This window comes from Rhinatrema bivittatum, chromosome 9 (assembly GCF_901001135.1).
Source record: "Rhinatrema bivittatum chromosome 9, aRhiBiv1.1, whole genome shotgun sequence".
NCBI lineage: Eukaryota > Metazoa > Chordata > Amphibia > Gymnophiona > Rhinatrematidae > Rhinatrema > Rhinatrema bivittatum.
The window spans coordinates 54731272-54758785 of NC_042623.1; the positions used below are offsets into that span (position 1 = coordinate 54731272).

At 44.3% G+C, this 27514-nt stretch overlaps 1 protein-coding gene across 2 annotated transcripts in view; it reads right to left on the reverse strand.

Annotated features, from left to right (window-relative positions):
• SLC26A3 (solute carrier family 26 member 3) overlaps positions 1–15313 on the reverse strand; it is a 52424-nt gene extending 37111 nt beyond the window's left edge. For both annotated transcript variants that reach the window (XM_029615710.1, XM_029615709.1), the window contains exons 1-2: positions 15120–15313; positions 52–191 (exon numbers count right to left, since the gene is read on the reverse strand). In XM_029615710.1, coding sequence (XP_029471570.1) covers positions 52–191; positions 15120–15250 — 271 coding nt within the window. In that variant the 5' untranslated portion in view covers positions 15251–15313. The remainder of the gene's footprint in view (positions 1–51; positions 192–15119) is intronic.
• Positions 15314–27514: the final 12201 nt, after the last annotated feature.

Here is a 27514-nt window from a genome sequence, read left to right on the forward strand (position 1 = left end):
TATACTTAGTAGTGTAAGCCTATATTCCAAAAGACCTTTTGAAAAAGTTACCTTGCAGTACCGCTACAAGTCCAGTGCTGACCCCTGACACGATATCACTGATAAGCCATTCCTTAAAGCGATATCTTGGCAGCCAAGAGGCGATAGGAAACAAGGTAAAGGCAATCTTCTTGGCCTTCTGAGGGGAGCAGCTGAAAGTAGGTTTAGTCAAATAATGTATTTCATGGTAAAAATTACATTTTTATATAAACAGCAAGCATAAACATGCATTGGAACAGTCTGACAAAAACAGTAACAGTATAGTTATGTTGGTGTAATGGGTTCAGTCCGTGCACACTGGTATCCTGCCCAGGGGCTCTGAATTGGGCTAATCTCATATAAACACACAATTACTGGGATTACACCTGGGGGATTGAACCCAGGAGTTTATCCCTAGACAAAGAGCCACACACAAACTTGGATTCAGTTTGTCACGGTTCCAGATAAGAAAGCAAGGTTATTTGAGCAATAGGAGGATAGAACAAATAAAATCAGATCGTATAGTAGAAGTAATAGTAGATAATAAAAAGCTTACATTTCCAAAGGAACAGCCGTACTATCACGTCCAGGGCTCTCTTTTCCCTCTCTCTCTCTCTCTCTCTCTCCTTATACACTACAAATGCTTGTGAAAGCAGTGGCGTTCCTTCCCTCTGAGTTCTTATCAAATTTCAGACACAGCTGTGCAGCCTTCATTCTCTCTATCAGGCTTTTGTATAAGTTAATTGCTAGTTTTTTCATCATAAACTTAGTGGAATAACTAAATAAACACTCTTGCCTATTCATAAACATTTCACAGTGCAAAACAGTAAATAGGAGTTCACTCAGAAGTTGGCCTGTGGCCTTCAAACTAGTTTGTGTCTGGGTGAAAACTCTGAACCTATACGGCCTACCCTCTATATACATCCTCAGCAAAAGTATCAAAAAGTGACTCCAACAGTTGGGGATTTCCATAATGCATTTCAACAGATGCACAAAAAGCACTTAGCGCCTCAGAAACACTCCTGCGGCCATTTTCAGGATGGGCAGTCATGCCAGTGTTTTGGACACCCTGGATGGCATCATTTGAAGTAGGAAGAAGTGTAAGGATGCTGCAAAATGTGTTTACCCTGAAAGACAAAACCACAATCTCAGGGCTGCATGGCGAGCTGGTGGAGAGCCCAGCAGTTCTTACACCCAGCCCTACTTCCGCGCAGGGCCTTAGGTCCTGCTCAACCACTGGATGAAAGCTCCCTCTTCCCAAACTGATTCAATTCAAGCACCTCCCACACTACAGAAAGAATGTGTCGCAAAACGGAAATAGGAATTATTCTCCCATTCCCACTTGTCCTCTCTGGCTTTTATGAAATGTAGATGGCTGAAAAGATCTTATCTCCATGTGACATAACCCATGGATACCATAAAATGCTCCCTGCACCTTTGATTATAGAACAATACTTAACTAAAAAGTGTCCTTAAGATTTTTACTTGGCTTCAGTGGCCCTTTTGAGAGCTGGGCAGTTTTATTTCTGCTGTAAGGGCGATCTGTAGTTTCAAGAAAGTATAAACAAGGATAGACATCAGAGAAAAACAAAGTTACATTTACAAATAGAAGGAAACCAATGTCTGGTAAAGTCTGGGTGCTTAATTTATGGTCATATCTAAAAAAAAAAACCTCTAAAAGATAGGAGGTTGCAGGTTCACTTATTGAAGGGCTTCCCAAACCTGTTCTGGTGACCTCTCAGCCACAATGAATATGCAGGTGATAAATTATCATACACTGGAGACCCAGTATAAGCAAATGTATCTCATGCATGTTCATTATGGATAGCCTGAAAACCCAACTGGCAGTGAGGTCACCAGAACAAGTTTGGGAAGCCCTAACCTATGGCTATGAAGGTGATATTTGACAATTAGAATAAAACTGGTTAAACTGGTTTTGTTGTCTTAGGATTTGAAAAATGTGATACTGCATAATAAATTGGTCATCAATGCAATATGTTCTTTGGGAGATGGGAATAATTTCTGCCAGTGGCTAGTGCCAAAGTATAAGGGGCAGGAGTGGCCAACTCTAGTCCTCAAGAGCCACATACAGGCTGGATTTTCAGGATATCCATAATGAATATGTATGAGATAGATCTGGAATAGAGATTTGTAATGATAAAATCACTGCTCTAAACAATTAAGGATCAAACTGTATTTCCTAAATAGGCATTGTTGTAATGTGAGTTTATGCTCTGCATTTTCCACATTATAAAGGAGACTCATGCAAAAATGTCATTAAGAGGATAATTTTCAAAGGCTGGTTCTCATCAGAATTAAGAACACTTAAACAAAACCTTCAACATAAAGAACAACAATGGCGGAAGAACCCCACTAATACTGCACGGGCCTCCTACAAATCCACTATGAGCTACTATAGGACCACTATTCTTCGTACAAAAAGAGACTTCTACGCCAAAAAAATACACGGCTTCATATATGACCCAAAAACACTCTTCTCATATGTTGCCACACTCACCACACCTATTCCTCCTATCATCCCGGAAGAAGAAGCACAAAACAAATCCACCGAGCTGGCAGTCTTCTTCGACAACAAAATAAAAAATCTACTTACCCCGCTAACATCCTACAACCCCATTCCTAACCCCATTCACAACTCCCAGCCTCCACCGGACCAAAACCATGCCCCATCAACACACAAACAGTCCCTGGAATCTTTCGATACCACATCATCCCTGGAAATAGAATCTATCATCAAGAAAATGAAGCCCTCATCGCACCCAATAGACCAAATCCTGACCAAACTCCTTCTTACAATTCCTAGCATCATCGCCAAACCTTTGGCTGACATCATAAACTGTTCACTCACAAATGGAACAGTCCCAGACGCTTTGAAAACAGCCTCGCTGAAACCTTTACTAAAAAAACCCAACCTGGACCCATCTAATCCCTCAAATTTTAGCCCTATCGCTAACCTACCTTTTATAGCCAAGCTAATGGAAAAATTGGTCAACACTAGACTCACAGAATACCTCGAATCCCACGACATCCTATATCCATCGCAATTCGGTTTCAGGAAACGCAGAAATACAGAAACTCTCCTACTCTCATTAACTGACAACATCCTGTTGGGTCTCGACAAAGGTCAATCATACCTTCTAGCTCTGCTAGACATCTCGGCAGCGTTCGACACAGTGAACCACACAATCCTCATCAATCGTCTGATGGAAATAGGTATCTCAGGTGCTGCACTCCTCTGGTTAAAATCCTTTCTAAGCGACAGATACTACAAAGTAAAAATAACCAACAAAGAGTCTTACCCAGTAGCTACCAAACAAGGAGTTCCCCAGGGTTCCTCGCTCTCGCCGACCCTATTCAACATATATCTTCTCCCCCTATGCCAACTCCTCGATAACCTCAACCTCACATACTTCATCTATGCGGACGACGTGCAGATCCTAATCCCCATCAAGGAACCCGTCTCCGACACTCTAAACTACTGGAATAGCTGCCTCCATGCCATCAACCTCCTTCTCACAAGTCTCTGCCTCGTTCTCAATACCTCCAAGACCGAACTGCTAGTCATTTCCCCTAATGATACTAACATCAATACTAACATACCTCTAGTAAATCAAGTGAGAGACCTAGGAGCCTTCCTAGACTCCAGAATGAACTTTAAAAAATTCATCAACAACACCACCAAAGAAGGCTTTTACAAACTACAGGTATTAAAACAGCTAAGACCTCTCCTTCACTTTCACGACTACCGTTCGGTCCTTCAAGCCATACTATTTTCAAAGATTGACTATTGTAATGCGCTGTTACTTGGTCTCCCGGCCTCTTCTACCAAACCTCTTCAAATGCTGCAAAACGCTGCAGCCAGGATCCTCACAAACTCCCGACGCATGGACCACATCACCCCGATTCTAAAAATACTTCACTGGCTACCCATTCGCTACAGAATTCTCTTCAAGACACTCACTATTATCCACAAAACCTTATTTCAAGAATCCTCGCTCCAACTTACCATACCCCTCAAACCACACTCCTCTGCAAGACCCACCAGATCTGCATATAGAGATTCCCTCCAAGTTCCCCCTAAAAAATCCGTTCTTCACAACTCTATTGAAAAACGAGCACTATCAATTGCTGGTCCGCATCTCTGGAACTCCCTCCCGCCAGATCTCCGCCAGGAACATTGCCATTTCACGTTCAGAAAAAAATTAAAAACTTGGCTGTTCGCCCAAGCTTACCCCTGAAAAAAGCCTCAGGGTCACCCACACTGTCTCATACCCCACGGTTGCGTCCATCTCCGCAACTCAAAGGAACTGTTTCTTGATTAATCTTATAACTTGCTTAATTCATATATACTATGTAAATTTGTACATTATTATTACATTGTAAGCACCCTCTCCTGCTTTTGCCCTTCTCTCCAGTTAGAATTTGTTTAACCTTTCTTTTCTCTAACAGCCTAGTTCCACTTTCCCTGTTATAATGTAACTTTTTGCTTTCTCTGTTAACTGGTTCCCCCTAGTTTATTGTAAACCGGTACGATAAGAACTCTCTTGAGCATCGGTATATTAAAAGAATTTAAAAATTAAATAAATAAAGGCATTTTTGTGGGTAAAGCGCTGCTTTACCTGTAGGAATGACTTGTTATAAAATTGCCAATCTGTTATGTGGATAAACATTTGCGAGAATGTCCTGTCTACGTATAAGAATATAAGACTTGACATACTGGGTCAGACCAAGGGTCCATCAAGCCCAGTATCCTGTTTCCAACACTGGTCAATCCAGGTCACAAGTATCTGGCAGGATCCCAAGGTGTAGAGGGATTCCAAGCTGCTTATCCTAAGAATAAACAGTGGATTTCTGCAACTCCACCTTAATAATGGTTTATCGATTTTTCCTCAAGGAACTTGTCCAAGCCTTTTTTAAATGCAGCTACACCATTAGTTTTCACCACATCCTCTGGCAATGAATTCCAGAGTTTAATTATGTGTTGAGTGTTGTATCCGTCGGTTCCCAACGCCCTCTCTCCGCCCTCCTTACCTCTTTGGCGACTCCCTCTTCGACCGCGGGAAGATTGGCTGCCGCAGTGTCCTTCTGCCGAAGTCCTCCGGCGTCCCCGGAGTGGCTAGACGCTGCAACCCGCCATGTTTCCTGGAGGCCTAGGGGCGCACGCGCGGTGCAGCCCCAACTGAAGTACCGGCAATGGCGCAAACCTCAGGGGCGTCCCCCTGAGATGACGTCACCCACGACGGATATATAAGGTCTTAGAATTTGCTAACAGATCGAGATAGCAAGGGTAACACTACCTAAGCCACTCTGCCTCCTCGGACTTACCAGGGGTACCCGCTCCTCGGGGGCCTCGCTATCTCCTTTGTTTTTCAGGTGACAGTCTGGAACCGGTACTCGGTCCTCGAGAGCCCACGTTCCCAGACTTGCACCGTATTCACTTCTGCCTGGAAGTCATCGTTGCCTACTACATCTGTGAGTTACCAGTGCTCTCTCAGAGCTTTCCCTGGAACCAGGTACTTGCTCCTCGAGGGCCTACTTCATTCCAGCTCTTGGGCTTCTATGAGTCATTGTGTGAGTGTTACCATCAGGTTCGGTACATGAACTCTGCATACCCTGCCTACTCACTATATTTCAGTTTCTCTACAGCTCAGCCTCCAGGGATCGCTGTTCCAGTATCTGAGGGACTACAGCCCAGCCGGGCATTCCAGCTCACTACTGCCACCTCTGGTGGTTCAGTATACTGTCTAATAAAATAACTTGTGTGTGTCTGTCTCCATACTCTGAGCTTGACCGGTGGTTCCTCTCGGGATCTTCCCCCGGGGGCGTGGTCATCTGCCACTGGTCCAAGGATCCACCCACAACTCTCCTAAATAACATCAGATTGCTAACTCCCTAGCACAGTGGTCCCCAACCTTTTTTGCACCATGGACCGGCTTCAAGTAAGACCATTTTTCCATGGCCCGGCAGGGTGGGGTGGGGGTGGGGCAGGGGCGGGGCTTTGGTCATATGGGGCAGGGTTATGGAAGGGGTTGGATTTTAGTGCATACTTATCATTTAATAATGACATTTATAATGTGAATGTCACTCAACTCACCATAGGTTCTCACATGCATGACACACTGACCTATGATCGTCACGGGGCTAGATGTAAAAGTACAGATTGCATCCACAGGAACCCCCCTGACCCACAATAATGGATGTAAAGCAGAATTATGACATTCCCCATACAACTCACCCTACAAAAAAGATATTCTGGTTCTGGTGTCATCTCAGTAACAGCAACTCAAACTCCTTCTACTTCCAGGCTCAATAGCTCTACTTATGAAAAGACAGCAGTTTACCACCAATGCATGTCCTCTTGAGAAAACACAACAAATAAGACTGATACAAACGCTTACATGCTAGTAAAATATCTCATCTCGGTAACAGACACAGAACTGACCTAACATACTCCCAGGATCTGTAGTAATGCACATAAACTAATCCGCACACAGTTACACCTGTATTATAGAATACACTCAAATAGGAGCAACCCTAACTATGAAAAGGCAACATTACAAATATTAAATCAGGTCCTAAAAACCAATACACCTCTTATTAGGAACTAGCAAGCAGCTATATATCCCCACACAGAAATAATTGTAAAACTATACTAATAAGCAGAATAAATGTTTCAAAACAGCTATGAACAGAATAACATCCAACAATTAAAAACTCATAAAAACTATTAAACATTCTCCAAACACCAATAAAATATTTCAAAAAGCAGACATCACATAATTAAAATGGCAGTCAATCAAGAAAAATAAAACTTAAAAAGCCACCATTACTTACCCCCTCCAGCAGCTCTCCTACTCCCCTTCCATGCAGGCCATGGCACACACCAGAAGCAGCAGTAGAAGCTAAGCTCTATTCTCATGGTCCTCTTCCTTAGTGCCCATGTCTCTCTCACACACACACACCATACCAGTCATGCCCCCATGACCAGTTTCTGTCTCTCACACACCAATCATCTCCCAAACAGTCTTTGGCACACACACACCAGTCACCTTCCTGAACAGTTTCTCTCATGCCATACACACACACAGGCTTCCCACTCCCGTGTTCTACTTACATATATGGGCTTCTCACTCTCATAATCACTTTCTCTGTCTCTCACACACACACACACACTCACCAGTCTCTCACGCCCATGCTTGTTCTCTCCACATGCACAGGCTTCTCATTCCCATAATCACTTTCTTTCTCTCTCTCTCTCTCTCTCTCTCTCTCTCTCTCACACACACACACACACACACATACAAAGGCTTCTCACTCCCATGTTCTCTTTCAGATATACAGGCTTCTCACTCCCATGCTGTGTCTCACACACACCTAGGTTTCTCACTCCCATGCTCACTCTTCACATGCACAGGCTTCTCATTCCCATAATCACTTTCTTTCTCTCTCTGAGACACACACACAAACACACACCAGTCACCTGATCTCTCTCATGCATACACACACGCACACACACACACACACACACACACACAGGCTTCCCACTCTCATGTTCTCTTTCAGATATACAGGCTTCTCCCTCCCATGCTGTGTCTCACACACACCCAGGTTTCTCACTCCCATGCTCACTCTTCACATGCACAGGCTTCTCATTCCCTGAATCACATTCTCTCTCACATTCACACACACCAGTCTCTTTCTCTCACACACCCCGTCACCTTACCAACCAGTCTCTCTCTCTCATGCACACACACACACACACACACACACAGGCTTCTCACTCCTATGCTTTTTTCACACACACACACTCCCCCACACACACCAGCTTCTTACGCCCATGCTTTCTCACATACCCAGATTTCTCACTTCCATGCTTTTTCTCTCTCTCACACATACACATCAGTCATCTCCCTGGGCAATCACTTTCATTGTCTCTCACATACACACACACACACACACACACACATCAGCTCTCTGACCAGTTTCACTCAATCACACACAGGCAGGCTGGCTGGCTGCTTTACTCTCTTTCTCTTCCTCACTTTCTCTCCCCCCTGAGCACAAATGGTAGCTGCAGCAGCCGCCTCCTCCAGCCCCTGCGGGCCAAGAAAGAAGAATCCCATCGGCTGCGGGGGGCTCATGCTGCTGTCTCCTTTCCCGATTATTGTCTGCTTTGATTGCTCGGGGGCCACTGCTGCTGCCGCCGCTGCTACTTTTCCACACGGCACGGCCTTTCTCCTTCCCGCGCACCACTCTGTGTATCACTTCCTGTTCCGGGTCATGGGGGGGGGGGGCAGGCGCGGGTGCCACAGCTTCTTCTAGCACCGCTGCCGTTCCCACTGGGCTTGAACATGCTGATAGCCCGGCGACAATGGCAGCAGGGAAGGAAGAGCGGCAGGAGAGACCGGGAGCACGCGACACATCTACCGATGCTTGGCGGCACCGCGGACCGGCAAAAAACCCCCAACGGTCTGGTCCTGGTCCACGGACCGGTGGTTGGGGACCCCTGCCCTAGCAGACTGCTAACTCCTAAATAATAACAGATTGCTAACTCCATGGATCCAGCACAACTTAATGCCTTGCAGGCCATACCGGGCCAGGCCCAGCACATTGTGGAGCAGCAAGACGCCTTGGAGAAACTTACTGCAGCATTTCATCAGCTATACACACATACGGTTCAAGGCACAGCCTCCAACCAAGAAGGTCAGTCACCGGAGGTAACTTTGAGACTGCTGTACCACTGGCGACTCCAATCCGCTTTTCTGGAGAAATCCAGAAGTCCCGGGGCTTTTTGAACCAGTGCTGCATGCACTTTGCCTTACAGCAGTCTCTATTTCCTACAGCTCTCTCCAAGACTACCTACATCCTTTCATACCTGGATGGTAGAGCCCTGTCTTGGGCATCTACCTTGTGGGAACGCAAGGACTCCATTTTGCAGGACATAGAAGGATTTATGGACTTATTTAAATCCATTTTTGATGACCCTGCTTGAACTTCTGTAGCCGGTTCTGCTTTAGTGGATTTGAAGCAAGGCAACAGATCATTGGCTGAATTCGCTATAGAGTTCAAAACTCTTGTGGCAGAACTCCGCTGGGACCCTAGATGTCTCAAGACTCTCTTTTGCAGAGACCTGGATAACCATTTAAAGGACAAGCTGTTTGCTCACCAAACACCTGACTCGCTGGACGAATTAATAGCCTTGGCCACGCGGATTGATCAACGACTCCAGGACAAGGTGAAGAAACTCCGGCCTAGGGTGTTACCCGGGTTGAAACAGGCCAGTGCTGTCTCTATACCTCGGATGGTTCCAGTAATCCCTACTGCTGGTACAGATGAACCTATGCAACTTGGTCATGGACGCTTGACTTCAAAGGAGAGAAGATTTCGGAAGAAGCGCGGCCTTTGCATGTACTGTGGTCAGCCCGGCCACGATGTCTCTATTGGTACATTCGTCCGAAAGCACGGATGGGCCAAAGTCCTACAGGAGGACTATTCTTAGGTCTTACTGCGCCCTCTCTTACGCTCTCTCTCCCAGTCTCCTTGACCTACGGACCAGTCATGGTTGAGACTCCTGCCCTGGTGGACTCGGGGACAGGAGGCAACTTCATTCTCAGAAGTCTAGGGGAATATTTGAGGATCCCCCCTCATCAAGTTGAAAAACCCACTACGATTATCCTCCATTCATGGAGAGCCCTTACCGGGAGATGTGACTTGCCACACTGAATCAGTTACTCTCCACACTGGAGCTCTTCATACGGAATCGCTCTCCTTCTTCGTACTGGAAAAGGCTGTGCACCCTATCGTCCTGGGGTTACCCTGGTTGCAAGTACACCAACCCCAATTTGACTGGGCATCTCTGGATCTCTCCCACTGGGGCCCAGAATGTCATGGGAAATGCCTTAAGGAGATATAGCCTATTATTGGTATGCCTGCGACTCCAGCAGTACCGGGCCTGCCGCTCCAGTACACCCCCTTCAGGGATATCTTCTCCAAAGAAGTAGTTGATATTCTTCCTCCACTGGAGCCTTATGACTGTGCCATACGACAGAAGTCTAAAGCTGAGCCTCCGAAAGGACAGGTGTACTTTCTCACAGCTTTTGAGAATAAAGCAACGTCGGAAAATATGGAAGAGAATCTCGAGAAGGACTTTACTCAACCATCAGAGTCGCCAGCTGGTGCGGGCATTTGCTTTGGGGAAAAGGTAGATGATAAGATACCCAGTGAATGTTCTGCAATATCTCAAGACGAAGACAATACACTAACCAGTGAATGTGCTTCAGTATCTCAAGGCGAAGATGATACAACTCCTAGTGAACTATCTTCTATATCTCAAGACTCACTTATCATCAATACAGAAGATGAATTAGAACTCAAAATCACAGAGATTCTGGATGTTCATAAAAGAGGCGAGACTTTCGAATACCTTCTAAAGTGGGAAGGTTTCGGCCCCGAAGTGATCTCTTGGGAGCCTCAGACCAATAGCCTGGATAAAGAGATGCTTTGTCAGTTCCACCTCGCGCATCCTTCAAAACCTAAGCCTGGTACCCGAAGAGGAAATCGCCCTTTGAAGGGGGGTACTGTTGTGTCCGTTGGTTCCCGACGCCCTCTCTCCGCCCTCCTTACCTCTTTGGTGACTCCCTCTTCAACCGCGGGAAGATTGGCTGCTGCGGTGTCCTTCTGCTGAAGTCCTCCGGCGTCCCCAGACTGGCTAGATGCTGCAACCCGCCATGTTTCCTGTAGGCCTAGGGGCACACGCGTGGCGCAGCCCCAACTGAAGTACCGGCAATGGCGCGAACCTCAGGGGCGTCCCCCTGAGATGACGTCACCCGCGATGGATATATAAGGTCTTATTTATTTATTTATTTATTTATTTATTTATTTGAAACTTTTATATACCGGCATTAGTGAGCATACATCATACCGGTTCACATTGTAACTAATAGGCTGAAATTACAATCAACGGGGAGGGGAAACAGGGAGGAATATACATAGAGCAGGAAGGTAGGAATTAAAGCAATTAACAAGAGGAACAGGCTATTTACAGGTATATACAGAAGGCTTAAGCAGGTTACTTACAGGGGTCTATATACAAAGGTACAGGTAAGGTGAAGGATGGTCAGGAGGGGGGGTGGTGGTGAAGATTAGTCTGGGTAGGCTTGTTGGAAGAGCCATGTCTTAAGTTTTTTTCTGAATTTGGAGTAGCATAGCTCAAGCCTGAGCGAGGTGGGGAGGGTGTTCCATTGTTTGGGTCCTGCAATGGATAGTGCATGATCCCTAGTAGTGGAGAGGTGGGCTTTTTTTAATGGGGGAATAGAGAGAGTACCTTTGTTGATAGATCGAATGGGTCGATCAGAGCGTATGGGACAGAAGGGTTTGTCAAGCCAGTTAGAGTTGTGCGAGTGGATGGATTTGTGTATTACAGTAAGGATTTTAAAGAGGATACGGGATGCGATGGGGAGCCAGTGGAGTTCTTTGAGTATAGGGGTGATGTGATCGGCTTTCCGTGAGTTGGTGATAACCCTGGCAATGGCATTTTGGAACATCTGTAGGGGTTTGATGGTGGATGAGGGTAGGCCGAGGAGAAGGGCATTACAATAGTCGAGCTTTGAGGAGAGGGTAGCTTGGACGACAGTACGGAAATCGTGATAGTGGAGGAGGGGTTTGAGTTTCTTCAGGATACTGAGTTTGAAGAAACCTTCTTTGAGGATGGCGTTGATCTGTTTTTTTAGGTTAAGCCCAAGATCTTTTAGGTTAAGCCCAAGGTCTTAGAATTTGCTAACAGATCGAGTTAGCAAGGGTAACACTACCTAAGCTACTCTGCCTCCTCGGACTTACCAGGGATACCCGCTCCTCGGGGGCCTCGCTCTCTCCTTTGTTTTTCAGGTGACAGTCTGGAACCAGTACTTGGTCCTCGAGAGCCCACGTTCCCAGACTTGCTCCGTATTCACTTCTTCCTGGAAGTCATCGTTGCCTACTACATCTGTGAGTTACCAGCACTCTCTCAGAGCTTTCCCTGGAACCAGGTACTCGCTCCTCAAGGGCCTCCTTCATTCCAGCTCTTGGGCTTCTATGAGACATTGTGTGAGTGTTACCATCAGGTTCGGTACATGAACTCTGCATACCCTGCCTACTCACTATATTTCAGTTTCTCTACAGCTCAGCCTCCAGGGATCGCTGTTCCAGTATCTAAGGGACTACAGCCCAGCCGGGCATTCCAGCTCACTACTGCCACCTCTGGTGGTTCAGTATACTGTCTAATAAAAGAACTAGTGTGTGTCTGTCTCCATACTCTGAGCCTGATCGGTGGGCCCTCTCGGGATCTTCCCCCGGGGGCGTGGTCATCTGCCACTGGTCCAAGGATCCACCCACATCTCTCCTAAATGACATCAGATTGCTAACTCCCTAGCAGACTGCTAACTCCTAAATAACACCATTGAGTACATAAAATATTTTATCTTATTCATTTTAAATGTATCGCCTAGTAACTTCATTGTGTGTCCCCTAATCATTGTACTTTTTGAAAGAGTAAACAACCAATTAACGTTTACTCGTTTCACTCCACTCATTATTTTATTTCTCATTTCTTTTATACCGCTCAACAGATACCAGATCTGGCCAGAGCGGTTCACTATAGGCCTCTTCTCCAAGCTGTCTCTTCTCCAGGCTGAAGAGCCCTAAGCTCTTTAGCCTTTCCTCATAGGGGACTCCTTCCATCCCCTTTATCATTTTGATTGCCCTTTTCTGTATCTTTTCTAATTCTGCTATATCTTTCTTGAGATGTGGTGACCAAAATGGCACACAATATTCAAGATGAGATCAAGGTAAATTTACCCAGACCGAATGGAGGCATTCCTGGGGGTGGACTTGGAAGAGCTTTGTGCTTACACATATACTTTTTGGATTTTCAAAAGTGTTCACCTAAATTTCCCTGAAAATCTTCTCTGTACAGATTAGCAGATGCAGTTGTATGGAAGTAGTTTTGGTGGGGTTATTTTCAAGGTGAGCATACAAGTTTTAAAAATTGATGTATTACAAACGCAGATTTGCTGACTGTCTTTATGTTACAAAATGACAGCACAAAATTGCACAGTTGAGACAAAATCCATACTAAGGTTCCAGGTTATCATGAAAGGGAAAAAGAGGAACCCTGATCTAAGAACATAAGAAATGCCATGCTGGGTCAGGTCAAGGTCCATCGAGACCAGCATCCTGTCTCCAGCAATGGCTAGTTAGGGTCATAAGTGCCCAGTAGATCCCAAAAGTAGATCTACATAAATTTCTAGCATTCCTTGAGACCTCTACAATAAGGTTTCTGAGTGTATGGTTGATCTCCTGTTTCTTATTGGGATGTGCAGAGGGGAAACATTTCATTTAGTTTTTTTTGTTGTTGTTAATTCAGGGGTGGAAGGGTGTCTGAGATTTGTTTCATTTATGAGGGAATTTTCAAAGAGTTACGCAGGGGTTGTGAGCATAAAAGTAGCACACACATGTGTAATTTGTATGTACATGCCCATATGCTATTTTATAAGCCTTGAGAGTATGCATGTACTTGCTGTATCGTATGTAAATGTGAACAGGGGGAAAAAAAGGGGCACCAGTCTCAGGGCCTGCCATCACCAAGTTTTTTGGCTATTAAACAATATGGCTATAAAGCATTTGGACCAACAACAAATCCCACCTTTAAATTTACATATTTATCTTCATCATAAAGGAAGAACAAAAAGAATGCTTAAGACCCGTCGTATAGAACATTGCAGCTGTCTCTTTACTGGTAAGACTCAGGCACCTTTCGGTAGAACACTGTTTAACCTTCACTATAATCCCATTAAATTCCCATCTAGGATGAACAAGCAACTGTGGTATCTACAAGATGATCATGATTATGCAGAAGGCAAACTGCAAGCTGCAGAGCTGCTGATGCCTAGTATGATAGTCATTATCATTTAAGATTTTTTGTTGGTGATATTATAATATTCTAAAAGCATTACTTTTGGACTTTTGTAAACCATTATGACCATAAAGCAAATTTTATGGCTGTAAAAGTTGTTTTACAGCCATAATGCTTTACGGCCATAAAACAACTTGCCACCAATTGGCCCTGAGATAACTCTGCTCGGTAACTGGTTAAAGAGGCACATTGTGGGGTTTTTTCGCACCTTCCTCTAGATGATCATGTAGAGGTAGCAGTCTATAAGATAAAAGCTGTATCTGAAGAACCCCCTGGTCATTTTTTCAACTTAACCAACCTCATAGCTATATATTATTTACAAGCACTTCTCGCTTACTGATTCAGAACTTTGATGAAAATGAAACCCTGCTTTGGAGTGCATAGTGTTAAAATATAATGCTATGCACCCTCACAAAAAGAAAAACATTTTTGAGAGCAATTATGGCATAATTCAATGAATCCAGCAAAAGTGCTGAAAATGGAACGTTTCAGTCAGTGATGGATTTTGGCTGATGCTGCTCCTAGTGTTAGTGCTGATGGCACACTGCTCCCCCCACTCGTCCCCACAGGAATCTGAATTCTTCTCTCCCCCGACACCCTCCCAGACCTCAAGGGCTCCACTCAAGTGACAGTATCATCAGTGTGCCATGAGTGCGGGGACTAAGTCAGCTTTCAGTCACAGACCCCACCCCCTGCATGGAAGTCTGCAGGGGGCGGGGCCCGATAGTGACTTAATCGCTGCGCTGATTGCAATGTGGTGATGCAGTCGCTGGAGCGGAGCTCCTGAAGTCCGGAGGAAGATGGAAGGGCGGAGGGAGGGAAAGGCTCAGAAATCCGGGGCGGGATTGGCAGTTTGTTGGAAGTTCGGAGTGAGGCAGGGATTTTGCCACCTCTAAAATTTAAGCAGCCTAGTAGACTTGTGCATGGATCAAGGCCTGATTTCAATCTCTGCCTACTATTGCCTTTTCTAAAACTTATTGTGCCTTGAGTCATATGTTATAATTATAAGGCTATTGATCCCGTGATACAACTAAACTTAAGTTGACATTTTAGGAAATATAAACCAAAATGTTAAAGACTGGGGATAAATCATAAGCAGTCTATTATCAGCCTTTACAATAGGAGTGCTTACCTAAAATACAGCCTTAGGTGATCCCAAAATGTTTTATGGTATCTGTGCACTTTTTGATGCTCTTCATCAAACAGGTTTTCTGAATACACTGGCCTGGCCACAACATACTGATTCCCGATTGGTTCAATCATTGCGTCCAGATGTATTGTTTAGAGTAGAAGCACTTTTGTATCCCTGTCGTTTGTTTTCAGCAAAAGAAGCTCCTGGAAATAAATAGTGTGCAGCTTAGGTCTTACACATTGAGTAAGGTTGATAAATGGTCTAGAAATATTTTAAATAAATAAATAATTTTTATGACGCTGTTATCACGGGAAGAACATATGGCGTTATCTGCATGCAATAGATCTATATCCCTAACTGCTGGAGAAAAACTGAACACTGTGCTTATTCAGTATTTCCCCTCATATAATCTCAAGATACCTTTTATATTTTATTAGCATTTGTAAAAACTATTTGTCATACTTGTCGCATTAGACCTGATCGATTTATGTCAATTGGTAAAACTGTAATATTTGTATGAACAAAAACAGTTCACGTACACCAATTAATGTTATGCATGTGCTAGGAGATAGGTATTTATATATACTTATCTAGATACAGTACAAGTTAAATAGGTTCACATATATCCTTTTTATGTCTTCATTATATTACTTATTTGAAAAATAGTTGAGTAAAAATATATAAACAAAATGAATCCTTGTTCTCAGTGGTTTAGTAAGCTCTATTTAGAGATTTTTTTGCACTGAGAATTATTAAGCATAGCCGGAATAAAGAGCATGAGCAGAAAAGTACCTGTTGTATCTTCGGAGTAATCCTTCAGAAACTTGCCCTAGCCAAGGATTTCCTAACAGAGCAGCATCTCATAGGTGTCGTAGAGGCAGGGCAAGGAATATCTGCAGTTTCTTCACCTTGCAGCCTTCCATATATGCATGTGTCAACCTTTTATCATATGCTGAGTTGTAATAATTAACTTTGATTAACTTTTACTGGAGCATCAAGATTTCAGAGTGGCCTTGACCATTGAGACCATAATCAATAGGCATGATAATATTCACTTTTTTAAGGCCTTTGCTAGATTGCTTAACTCTGTGCACTTTTAAGAGCTTTGTTCATAAAACACATTTTGGCATATTTCCATTGCAAGAATCTCTACAGAGAGGCACATAAGGGGCACTCTAACCTTAACATATAAAATTTGTATTCTGAAGAAACCCCCTCAACTGACGACTCCGGGCCTTTAGATTATTGATCAGCAGGAGAGAAAAGGTTACACTGAGCATGGGAGAAGGCGGAGAGGCTGCCTGTTTTTCCTGCCAGACATGGAGGTGGATTGTCTCTTCACCGACGTCTTGTGTAGTCTGTTTACGTAGGACCTTCGTCCTTCAACAATGGACCCAGTGGATGCCCTCCCCTCTGTCCATAAATGAGCTACTCTACATACAAATCAAAAAGTAAGACTACTGGGAAAAAAAAATCTCATTAGTGAAACATCCACTTCTTGGGTGAGAATTCCATCAATACCTCAAGGCAAGGATACTCTGAGGGCACTAGCAATGACAAAATAAAAGTTATCACAGCTTCCAAAGTCCTCTTTTTCCTGGGGCAAATAGAGCAACAAATATTTTTAACCATACCTCAGAACTGCAAAGGTTTCTCTTTCTTTTCCAAGGATACGTCACACATGTTGTAACCATTATTCTTAAAGAGTCCCTCTCCCAATGTTATTAGAAATGTGTTTGAATATCTTTGTTTCATATTCATTATCTTTTTCTCTGCAAATGGAATCTGTCCTAATCTAAAATGTTTGTCTTTCTGAACTATATACGTATTAACTACTTATGAAATCATTTTATAAAGGTTCAACAAGCTAATTATAGCGTCATGCCAAGGAAAAATATTGCGATATACAACATGCGTGTGTTATGGATAAAAGTGAACAGCAGGATAATGTGAAGAGTAACTGAAAATCCAATGGCTAACGTTCACATTATCCAATTAAAGTTCACATTGACTAAAATCAATGGGAACCTTATAGCGAAAGGTACATTATCCAGAAACTCGTTTTATCCGTAAAAATCATGGGCTGTCTGAATGTAAGATCCCTTTCAGGGCATGTGAAATGAGAGAGAGCCTGATGCCTGCTTGTGAGATAAGCACCAGCTCTACGTGGGTTCAAAAAACAAAACAGTGACCAAGCAGACGGGGTAGTGCACCTGGCACAGAGGCAAGGCTGTATTTCTCAAGCTGACTAGAGAAAATTCCCCAAAACACTTCTCTGCCCTCTTCTGACCCCTCTGACTGCTCCCCAGCTTCCTCCATGAACTAACAGAGGCCTCTTTTGGACTCATAGCTTGAGATATAGGAGGGTCGCACTCAAAGGTACCGTCACCAAAAAACCTTTTATTTTCAGGGGCTTCCGGCAGTCAGGGATTGACATTAAAACTCATTTTTTAAATCAGGGTTCACAGGGTCAAAGTGCTGGCTTAACAACATCAATATCAACAACAAAACACTGTTCCTCCTAATCGCTCAAATAGTAAAAAAAAAAAATACTTCCCACTCTTCCTCAGTGCAGATGAGGTTTGGTATCCATAATCACTCACAGAATTCTTCTCAATCATAGTTCCATCTGTACACAACGTATTTCATAATCCTCCCAGGTTGCCACGGGACAGCACCCAGGAGCCCAGCAGTGGTTCACTGGTCTCCCATATTTGGCCCTTGCTAGACTGAGTAGACCCCTGCAAGGAGAATCACTATTCACGCTCTGATCACTTGACTTATCACCATAACCCACAGGTAGAGATTAAGTGACGTTCCTTACTATTCTCCCAGAGACAAATCTCTAGGGACCAAGACTGTTTTAGGGTCCCCATCGCACAAGAAAACATCTGCTATCTGAAAACTGGCACTGCGCCTCAGTTTTATCGTGCCTTGCTGAAAAATTAATTGTTTACAGATGCAGCCATGGCTGATCAACAGCTTTCCTCACCTTTTTTAGAGCGACTGGCAGTGATAATAGTGGATGAAAAGAACTTGATGGTAAGTGTTGGGGCCCGCTATCCAAGGACATTTGTGCTTCAGAGAAAGGTGTTGGAATATCACGTCCTGCAGTGAAAAGGAAGAGGTATGTGCCCATCAGGCAGAAAGGGGAGGTGCTCAAAAAACTTGATCACGGAGCAAGCATTGCTGGATTCCAGCAAGAGTTAAAAACAATCTATGATTTAAGGCAGTAGTTCTTAACCTAATCCTTGATGCACACCTAGCCAATCGGGCTTCCAGGTATCCACAATTAATATGCATTAGATAGATTTGCATAGAATAGAGGCATTGCATGCAAATCTGTCTCATGCATATTCATTGTGGAGATCCTGAAAACCGAACTGGCTAGGTGTCCCCCAAGGACTGGTTTGAGAACCACTGATTTAAGGGCACAGAAAGCTTTATGCTAAAAGTGACTCCATAATAGGAACTGATAAATGCAAAACATTGCATGGGCCTCAGAATTCTGATCTGGACAGCATACTGCCTGAATACTTCAAGCAGCATCACAATGAGGGTGTGCCTCAGCCTAGGTGTGTGTTAATGGAAAAAGCCAGGTATTTTTCATATAGAAATAAAGATTGAAAATGAATGTGACTATTCCACGGGTTGGCTTCAAAATAGCCACCATGGTGTCTGTGGCCAAGATTTTGCTGGCTTGGTGTCTGAAAATAATCTACCTGCTGAACAAATCTAAAACTGGATTTTTCTGGAGACGTTTGCCACACAACACCCTTGTTTTCAGGCAGCAATGAAAAATCAGCATGTAAGGGGTAGGAAAATAATTCGATTTAAAGGTACAGAAAGATAAGATGGTGGTTGTGATTGCTGTTGTTGAATACGAAATGAGTCCTTGGAAACTTACGGGTTGCAGTAGCTGACAGTGGAGGAGTCCTCCTGCTCTAACCAAACACCAGTCAGCTTGAAGTCCTCACCCTAGCACTAGTCTTTAGTTTCAAACAAAGAAGACCAGTTAAGGAAATGCCACAAGAGCAGCTTCCCTGGCAGCAGCTGCCTTTCCCAAATGCAAACCCCTTCTCAAAACTGATCAGCGACTGGTTTGTAATCATTTTGCGCAGAAATGTGAATGTGCTCAGAGGTCTAACATAACAGCAACCCCAGCTGTCAGCGACTGGCTTGTCACTCTGGTTACTGCCTTTGAAGGTTTTTCATATCCTCTGATGCAATGGCTTTTCTACCCCGAAAGACGTCTAAACCAAATGGATGTCACCTGAATACCATTGTATAGTTTATTATGTGCGAGTTGAATCATTTATTATATAATACTCAATAAGCAGTTGTACTATGTACAGTCATTGTTGCTGCTTCATTTTTTAGCACATGGGGGACCTTTCTTGGGGTAGATATTGAAAGATCCACTGAGCAGCGAAGTTAACTGGTTAATTTGATCTGGTTAAACTTGTCCAGATATTCAGCTGCAGCTAACCAGTTGTTTTTTTCTGTTTCATTTCTTATTTCAATTTATTTTGTTCATCCCAAATGAAAAAAAATCCCCCCAAAATTCCTTGAAAACTGAAAAACAAAATGAAAGAAATGGTCTCCTCCTCCCGCCCACCAAACCGCCTTAAACGTAGGGTCCCCTGTGGTTTGACCTTGCCCTACCCCTTTAGTCTAGGTCTTATCCCGTCGGGAGTCTTCCAGGGGCAGAATCAATCCCCAGTTGCTCTTGCCCCGAGGCTCTGGCTTTTCAAAATGGCCACTGGTCAACAAGAGGCTGGTGCATTATGTTATTCTGCCCGATGGGTGCAAACGTGAGAGGATGGAGAAGGGAGCGTGAATGAGGGGTGATCAGATGGGATGTGGGGAGGAGAGAGAGGGGATGGGGAAAGAGTGAGTGAGCGGATCAGAGGGGGTGGATGGAGTGTGAGTGAGGAGACTGGAGATGCTGAGGTGTGAGTGAGGGACTGGAGGAGGGGGTGCAGAGTGTGAGGTGATTGGAGGAGCTGTGAATGAAACAGAGGGGTGTGAAGGAAGAGATCAGCATTGAAAGAAGAGGTGTTTGTGACTCATCCTTCCCTCTCCTGATCCTGTTTCTCCCCCTTCCTTCTTCCTCATCTTGATCTCCTTTATCTCTCCTCCACTCATTCCCTTTCTTTCTGATACCTGATTTCCCTCATTCTTCCTTCCTTCTGCCCTTCTATACCCCTTCCATCTTCTATACTTGTACATGTCCTGCCAGAGATTCCTTCTCTGAAATCCCCTTTTCCCCCTTTCCCCTGATTTCCCTTTTCTCTGACCCCCTCCTATCTTCTGGGTATCAATTTTCAGAGTAGTTAAATCATAAGCAGATTGTGATACATTACAGGAGGACCTTGCAAGACTGGAAGATTGAGCATCCAAATGGCAGATGAAATTTAATGTGGACAAGTGCAAGGTGTTGCATATAGGGAAAAATAACCCTTGCTGTAGTTACACGATGTTAGGTTCCATATTAGGAGCTACCATCCAGGAAAAAGATCTAGGCATCATAGTGGATAATACTTTGAAATCGTTAGCTCAGTGTGCTGCAGCAGTCAAAAAAGCAAACAATGTTGGGACTTATTAGGAAGGGATGGTTAATAAAACAGAAAATGTCATAATGACTCTGTATCGCTCCATGGTGAGACCACACCTTGAATACTATGTATAATTCTGGTCGCCACATCTCAAAAAAGATAAGGTTGCGATGGAGAAGGTACAGAGAAGGGCAACCAAAATGATAAAGGGGATGGAACAGCTCCCCTATGAGGAAAGGCTGAAGAGGTTAGGGCTGTTCAGCTTGGAGAAGAGACGGCTGAGGGGGGACATGATAGAGATCTTTAAGAACATGAGAGGTCTTGAATGAGTAGATGTGAATCGGTTATTTACACTTTTGGATAATAGAAGGACCAGGGGGCATTCCATGAATTCAGCAAGTAGCACATTTAAGTCTAATTAGAGAAAATTCTTTTTCACTCAACACACAATTGGGCTCTGGAATTTGTTGCCAGAGGATGTGGTTAGTGCAGTTAGTGTAGTTGGGTTCAAAAAAGGTTTGGATAAGTTCTTGGAGGAGAAGTCCATTAACTGCTATTAATCAAGTTGACTTAGGGAAAGCCACTGCTTTTAATTGCATCAGTAGCATGGGGTCTTCTTAGTGTTTGGGTAATTGCCAGGTTCTTGTGGCCTGGTTTGGCCTCTCTGTTGGAAACAGGATGCTGGGCTTGATGGACCCTTGGTCTGACCCACATGGCAATTTCTTATGTTTTTATCCCTACTCCCTGTGAGGGAGTCTACAAGAAACTCTCTCTGACCACCTTAAGGGACTGGCCACAGCTAGGCCAGCTGCATCATTTGTTTGTTTTGCTTTGCACTTCATTCTTTTACTGTAAATTGCACAAAAGGAAACTACCAGAGTCTGCCTCCCTTCTGGCTGTTTCCAAGCTCCTATCGCCCAAGTTACCACATATGGTGGTAGCAGTGGGATGACCTGCCTAAGTGGGAAGCACAGGCAGGTAGGGATGTGAATCGTTTTTTGACGATTTAAAATATCGTCCGATATATTTTAAATCGTCAAAAAATCGTTAGGGCCACGATACAATACCAATTCCCCCGATTTATCGTTAAAAAATCGTAAATTGGGGGAAGGGGGAGGGCAGGAAAACCGGCACACTAAAACCCCCTAAAACCCACCCCTGACCCTTTAAATTAAATCCCCCACCCTCCCGAACCCCCCCCCCCCCAATGCTTTAAATTACCTGGGGATCCGGCGGTGGTCCAGAATGGCGGCGGTCCGGAACGGCCCCCTCAATAGAATCGTGTTGTCTTCAGCCGGCGCCATTTTTCAAAATGGCCGCCGCAAAATGGCGGCGGCCATAGACAAAAACGATTCGACGGAGGAGGTCGTTCCGGACCTCCGCTGGACTTTTGGCAAGTCTTGTGGGGGTCAGGAGGCCCCCCCAAGCTGGCCAAAAGTTTCCTGGGAGTCCAGCGGGGTTCCTGGAGCGATTTCTTGCCGCGAATCGTTTTCGTACGGAAAATGGCGCCGGCAGGAGATCGAGTGCAGGAGGTCGTTCAGTGGCGGTCCGGAACCCCCGCTGAACGACCTCCTGCAGTCGATCTCCTGCCGGCGCCATTTTCCGTACGAAAACGATTCGCGGCAAGAAATCGCTCCCGGAACCCCGCTGGACTCCCAGGAAACTTTTGGCCAGCTTGGGAGGGCCTCCTGACCCCCACAAGACTTGCCAAAAGTCCAGCGGGGGTCCGGAACGACCTCCTCCGTCGAATCGTTTTTGTCTATGGCCGCCGCCATTTTGCGGCGGCCATTTTGAAAAATGGCGCCGGCTGAAGACAACACGATTCTATTGAGGGGGCCGTTCCGGACCGCCGCCGTTCTGGACCACCGCCGGATCCCCAGGTAATTTAAAGCATTTGGGGGGGGGGTTCGGGAGGGTGGGGGATTTAATTTAAAGGGTCGGGGTGGGTTTTAGGGGGGTTTAGTGTGCCGGCTCACGATTTTAATGATTTTTCACGATAGTTTACACACCCAAACGGCAACAATACGATTCCCTCCCCCTCCCAGCCGAAATCGATCGTTAAGACGATCGAGGACACGATTCACATCTCTACAGGCAGGAGCCAACAGCTGAAGCAGCAGCAAGCAACCCTCCTCCCCCCCAAAACCCTACAGAGTTTTAATTTCTCTTTTTTTCCTGGGGATTCCCAGTTCCACTCACCCAGCTGAAGCTACAACAGGCCAACAGGGTAGCCCATCTGTATAGTCAGGGCTCAAGCAGTGAGACAGGGCTGGTCAGGCCTGCAGGTTTTCTTTTTGTTTTGATTTGTCACCGTCTTCTTTTCCCAGAGAGGTTACTCAGTTTGAAGGCAGCTGGAAAAGCCGGGAAGATGGAGCAAGTGATCCAGGTCTTTACTACAGAGCAGCAGCAACTGAAGAACACCCTGCAAACCCAAAATAACCAGCAGCAGGCAGTGCGAGAACAACTTATGAAGCAAAACACAGTGCTAACTCAGGTAGCACAGGGCTCTGCAGACCGCTGTCCAGACCACCTTCCTTGTCGCCAGTTGTACTTAAGATGGCCCTGGGAGAAGTTTGGATGGACTGCTTGATTGGCAGGCTGGCCAGAAGACAGTTGGGTGATCTGTCTGGGGAATATTCTCTCCAGGAATAGTCAAGAGGCCTTCCAAACCACCAATCCGAAAGGGAGGGACACATATCAGGAAATCAGAAAAGCCATCTTAGAGAAACTGGGACTCAGCCCAGAAGCCTATCAACAGCAATTTTGTCAAGGACTTCATCAGCCAGAGGAGAATACTTGGAACTTTTTGTACCAACTTAAGGATGTGGCTTGGAAGTGGCTGTGTCCGGAAGGGAAGACCGGGGTGGAGGTAGCCAATATGGTTTTGTTGGAACAATTCTGTGATTGCCTAGAATGCCCTATGTGCTACTGGGTGTGCAGACACCCAGATCTTACGCTAGAAATGGTGTTAGAAATGGCAGAAGCTTAGTACTAAGCTCAGTCCATTCCCTGTATTCCCATGGACTCGGGAGACCACCCGACCCAGGTAGAGAATGCCGGAGTCCTAAGTACAGGAGACCCCAACAGCCAGTAGAGCCAGACAGACTGGACTTTTCTCCTCAACTGCAAAAATGCACAGGACAGGCCATATTTCGGCTGTGGGGAGAAAGGCCATTTTGCACAGGACCGTTTTCACAGGGAAAGTGACCCAATGGACATTAATGCTATGGCCCCACCCTTTTGGAGAACAATTTTAGAACATTAATCCATTCTTTTGTCTTTTCTGTGTTGAATTATAGGAATGCTCTGTATGTTGGCTGCCAGAGTGTTACCCAAGTTCGCTACAACTGTTGCTTAATGCAGCTGCTTGGTTGGTAGTTCAGTACTCTTTACGTAACCATACTACACCAATACTGTGCGAGCTTCATTGGCTGTATATTGAACAAGGAGTTAAATTAAAAATGTTGTCTTTGGTGTACCGAATTATCTGCGGTAATGGCCCAAGTTATTTGAAAAATGTTTTTTCTTTATACCAATGACAGCAGTCTTTATGGTCTGTGGACTAGCAATTGCTCTGTGTTCCAACGGTTTCCAGCACACAATTACAGCATACTCGTCAAGGGGCTTTATCTATTGTGTCCCCCTTCCTTTGGAATGGGGACCAGGGAGTTTATGGCTACAATAGATTATACATATTTTAAGAAGGTGTTAAATTGATTAGATTGTGTTCCTGATTGATTATACTTTTATTTGATTTTATATTATTTTATTGTTAATAATATTATGTATGTAGAATTGCTTTTTATTATGTTGTAATCTGATGAGGGGGCGGAATATACATTTTTTGTAAATAAATAAATAAACAAATAAAACTTTTGTAATTTAGTGGATCTTCCCAGCTGGGGAGTCTCTACTGTTGTGGTTGTGGTTGAGTTAGATGGTGTGGTAGGCTCTGGAAATGTAAAAACACTCATTCAAAGAGGCTTGACTGCAACAGAATTGTGACCTTGCCAATATCCTTGAGGACCAGCAGCAACATCCAACAAGCCAGGTTCAACTGAAAACCCCAGTCAGCCAAGACAGAATAGGAGAGGGAGTTCTTCCTTGGCTACCCTACCCCATGGTGATAGGATGGGATTGTCCAAACTTTGAGAACCTGTGGAACCAGCTCACAATGGGTTCATGCAGCCATAATAATGAAGACTAGGTCTTTCCAGAATTTTTTCCCTTAGAAGACCCAGACCTGTACCATAAAGACTCTAAAACTCCTAAGTCCTGGAGGCAATGCCAACAAAACAAATATAGTTATGCTGCTAATTTAGAGGCAACTGGGGAGGAAGGGTTGGAGTCAAGGGAAGAGCAGAAACCCACCCAGAATGTCTTACCTGGCCCCTTTGAGTGGAAAAGGGAGGATGACCTGGGGAGCTTCAAATGGGCCTAGAGGAAGGATGAGTCCTTTAAGTGGGCCCAGGAGTATATACAGAGGATGGGTGGAAAGCCTGTACCTAGGGCACAGGTTAAGGCCCTTCTCCTTATTTCATAATAAAAGTAGACCTACTTTACTGAGTTTCAAAGGGAAGTGTGGAAGGGGAATTTATAGAACAACTCCTAGTTCCCAAACCATATTGCCAGAAGGGTATGCAACTAGCTCACAGCCACCTTTTAGGGGGAGGGAAAAACCCGATACACTTGGAGGAGGAAAAGACCTGAGAGAAAATTTTGGCACAGATCTATTGGCTGGACCTACATAAACAAGTCCAGTTGTATTGCCAGTCCTGCCCTATCTGCTAACTCACAAAGCCTGCCAGTGTACGGCGACACCTCTCACACTGAAAATTGAGATCGCTTTCGAAAGGGTGGAGGTGGACCTTGTGGGGCTACCTGAGAGATCTACTCAAGGAAACAAGTACATCCTCATCATTCTGGACTATGCCACAATATATCTGGATTTCAACAAACTCTTCATGGTGCTGATGCCTTGGAAGTAGTTTTAAATGTGCCACATGCTAACTTCAAGGAGTGCCCCCTAGTCTTTCTATTATCTGAAAGCGTAAATAACTGATTCACATTAACCCATGATTTTAAATACCTCTATCATATCCCCACTCAGCCGTCTCTTCTCCAAGCTGAAAAGTCCTAACCTCTTTAGTCTTTCCTCATAGGGAAGCTGTTCCATTCCCTTTATCATTTTGGTCGCCCTTCTCTGAACCTTCTCCATCACAACTATATCTTTTTTGAGATGCAGCGACCAGAATTGTACACAGTATTCAAGGTGTGGTCTCACCATGGTGCGATACAGAGGCATTATGACATCTTCCGTTTTATTCATCATTCCCTTTCTGATAATTCACAACATTCTGTTTGCTTTTTTGACTGCCGCAGCACACTGAATCGACGATTTCAATGTGTTATCTACTATGACGCCTAGATCTCTTTCTTGGGTGGTAGCACCTAATATGGAACCTAACATTGTGTTACTATAGCATGGGTTATTGTTCCCTATATGCATCACCTTGCACTTATCCACATTAAATTTCATCTACCATTTGGATGCCCAATTTTCCAGTCTCAGAAGGTCTTCCTGCAATTTATCACAATCTGCTTGTGATTTAACTATTCTGAACAATTTTGTATCATCTGCAAATCTGATTACCTCACTCATTGTATTTCTTTCCAGATCATTTATAAATATATTGAAAAGTACGTGTCCCAATACAGATCCCTGAGGCACTCCACTGCCCACTCCATTCCACTGAGAAAATTGTCCATTTAATCCTACTCTTTGTTTCCTGTCTTTTAGCCAGTTTGTAATCCACGAAAGGACATTGCCACCTATCCCATGACTTTTTACTTTTCCTAGAAGCCTCTCATGAGGAACTTTGTCAAACACCTTCTGAAAATCCAAATATACTACATCTATCGGTTCACCTTTATCTACATGTTTATTAACTCCTTCAAAAAAGTGAAGCAGATTTGTGAGGCAAGACCTGCCTTGGGTAAAGCCATGCTGACTTTGTTCCATTAAACCATGTCTTTCTATATGTTCTGTGATTTTGATATTTAGAACACGTTCCACTATTTTTCCCGGCACTGAAGTCAGGCTAACTGGTCTGTAGTTTCCCGGATCACCCCTGGAGCCCTTTTTAAATATTGGAGTTACATTTGCTATCCTCCAGTCTTCAGGTACAATGGATGATTTTAATGATAGGTTACAAATTTTTACTAATAGGTCTGAAATTTCAATTTTGAGTTCCTTCAGAACTCTGGGGTGTATACCATCCGGTCCAGGTTTGTCAATCAGGTCTACCACATCTTCTAGGTTCACCGTGATTTGGTTCAGTCCATTTGAATCATCACCCATGAAAACCTTCTCTGATATGGGTATCTCTCCAACATCCTCTTCAGTAAACACTGAAGTAAAAAAATCATTTAATCTTTCTGTGATGGCCTTATCTTCTCTAAGTGCTCCTTTAACCACTCGATCATCTAACAGTCCAACTGACTCCCTCACAGGCTTTCTGCTTCTGATATATTTTAAAAAGTTTTTACTGTGAGTTTTTGCCTCTTTGGCCAACTTCTTTTCAAATTCTCTCTTAGCCTGTCTTATCAATGTCTTACATTTAACTTGCCAACGATTATGCATTATCCTATTTTCTTCTGTTGGATCCTTCTTCCAATTTTTGAATGAAGATCTTTTGGCTAAAATAGCTTCTTTCACCTCCCCTTTTAACCATGCCAGTGATCGTTTTGCCTTCTTTCCACCTTTCTTAATGTGTGGAATACATCTGGACTGTGCTTCTAGAATGGTATTTTTTAACAATGACCATGCCTCTTGCA